Source organism: Malurus melanocephalus, unplaced genomic scaffold (genome assembly GCF_030028575.1).
Source record: "Malurus melanocephalus ecotype Western Australia unplaced genomic scaffold, MMel_1.1 scaffold_388, whole genome shotgun sequence".
Taxonomy (NCBI): domain Eukaryota; kingdom Metazoa; phylum Chordata; class Aves; order Passeriformes; family Maluridae; genus Malurus; species Malurus melanocephalus.
The window spans coordinates 218,385-219,461 of NW_026623620.1; the positions used below are offsets into that span (position 1 = coordinate 218,385).

General features: G+C 49.2%; 1 protein-coding gene across 1 annotated transcript in view; it reads right to left on the reverse strand.

The window, feature by feature from the left end:
* TFAP2B (transcription factor AP-2 beta) overlaps nt 1-1,077 on the reverse strand; it is a 37,524-nt gene that overhangs the window by 21,654 nt on the left and 14,793 nt on the right. The window contains exon 5 of the mRNA XM_057379114.1: nt 6-464. Coding sequence (XP_057235097.1) covers nt 6-464 — 459 coding nt within the window. The remainder of the gene's footprint in view (nt 1-5; nt 465-1,077) is intronic.

A 1,077-nucleotide genomic window follows, 5' to 3' on the forward strand; every position in this document is an offset into this window, starting at 1 on the left:
CTTACCTGGACCTCCTCCATCCCTGGGTGTCCGATGCCATGCAGAGAAAGGCTGTCCCCCATGCCGGAGTCAAGGCCATGGTGAGCTGAGTGCAGGAGGACATCTGGCCTCCTTACTGAGTGGTAGTCCCGCCTGGGGTCCAGTCCCGAGAGCTGGGGCAGGGCGGCCCGAGGCTGTGGCAGCAGTGACCCGGTTTCTGATCCCACCTCTTGCCTCTGCCTCTGTCCCCAGGGGTGCTGCTGGGGCTGATGCAAAGGGTTTAGGGAGTAGGGGTCATTGACATGGGAGTAAGGGTCCTGGCTTTGGTGGTAAGGAAGAGGCTGGTAGGGGGGTGGGAAATAAGGCGGCTGGAAATCCGAGGATGGGGTGTGAGAGAGCGGAGGAGCGCTGGAGTAGGGTCCCTGCGAGACGGATCCCAGCTGGGACAGCCTGGAACTGTGGCTGGGCACTCCATCATGCCGGTCCTACGAGCGGAATGACACACAGACAACAAAAAAAGAGGATATTTTAAACAACAACAACAACAAAAAAAAAACCCAAAAAACCCCAAAAGGAGCACAAACCCACCCCGAAGTAAAATAAAATGAAATAAAACACAAAGAGTTGGAAACTGGGTTTCAGATTGCCCCTTCCCCCGCTACTTATTAGAAATATTCCAGTGTTTTGCACCCACATCGTGTCCATTCCCAGGAACTATGAAGAAGGGGGAAGGGGGCGGAGGGTGTGAGGCTGAATTGCTAAATGTCATAATTAAAAATGTAGGACTAGTGCTCCAAGTACAAGTACTATCTGCAGTTTCAGAGCAGTAATATAATTGCCCATCCACAGCCCCCTCAAATTAAATCAATGGTTAAAAAAAAAAAAAAAAAAAAAAAAAAAAAAAAAAAAAAAAAAAAAGAGCCCCTAACCACTCATCTATTCAGACAACCCACCCCTTAGCCTGCCCAAAGTTTTTCTCAACATCTGTTTATTCCCTCTGCTGAAGTCCTGTAACTCAAAATCACCAACCCATTTTCACGTGGAAAAGCCCAAAAAGAAAGTTTCACTTCTCGGAAGACTCCGAGGCAAGAAGTTGTG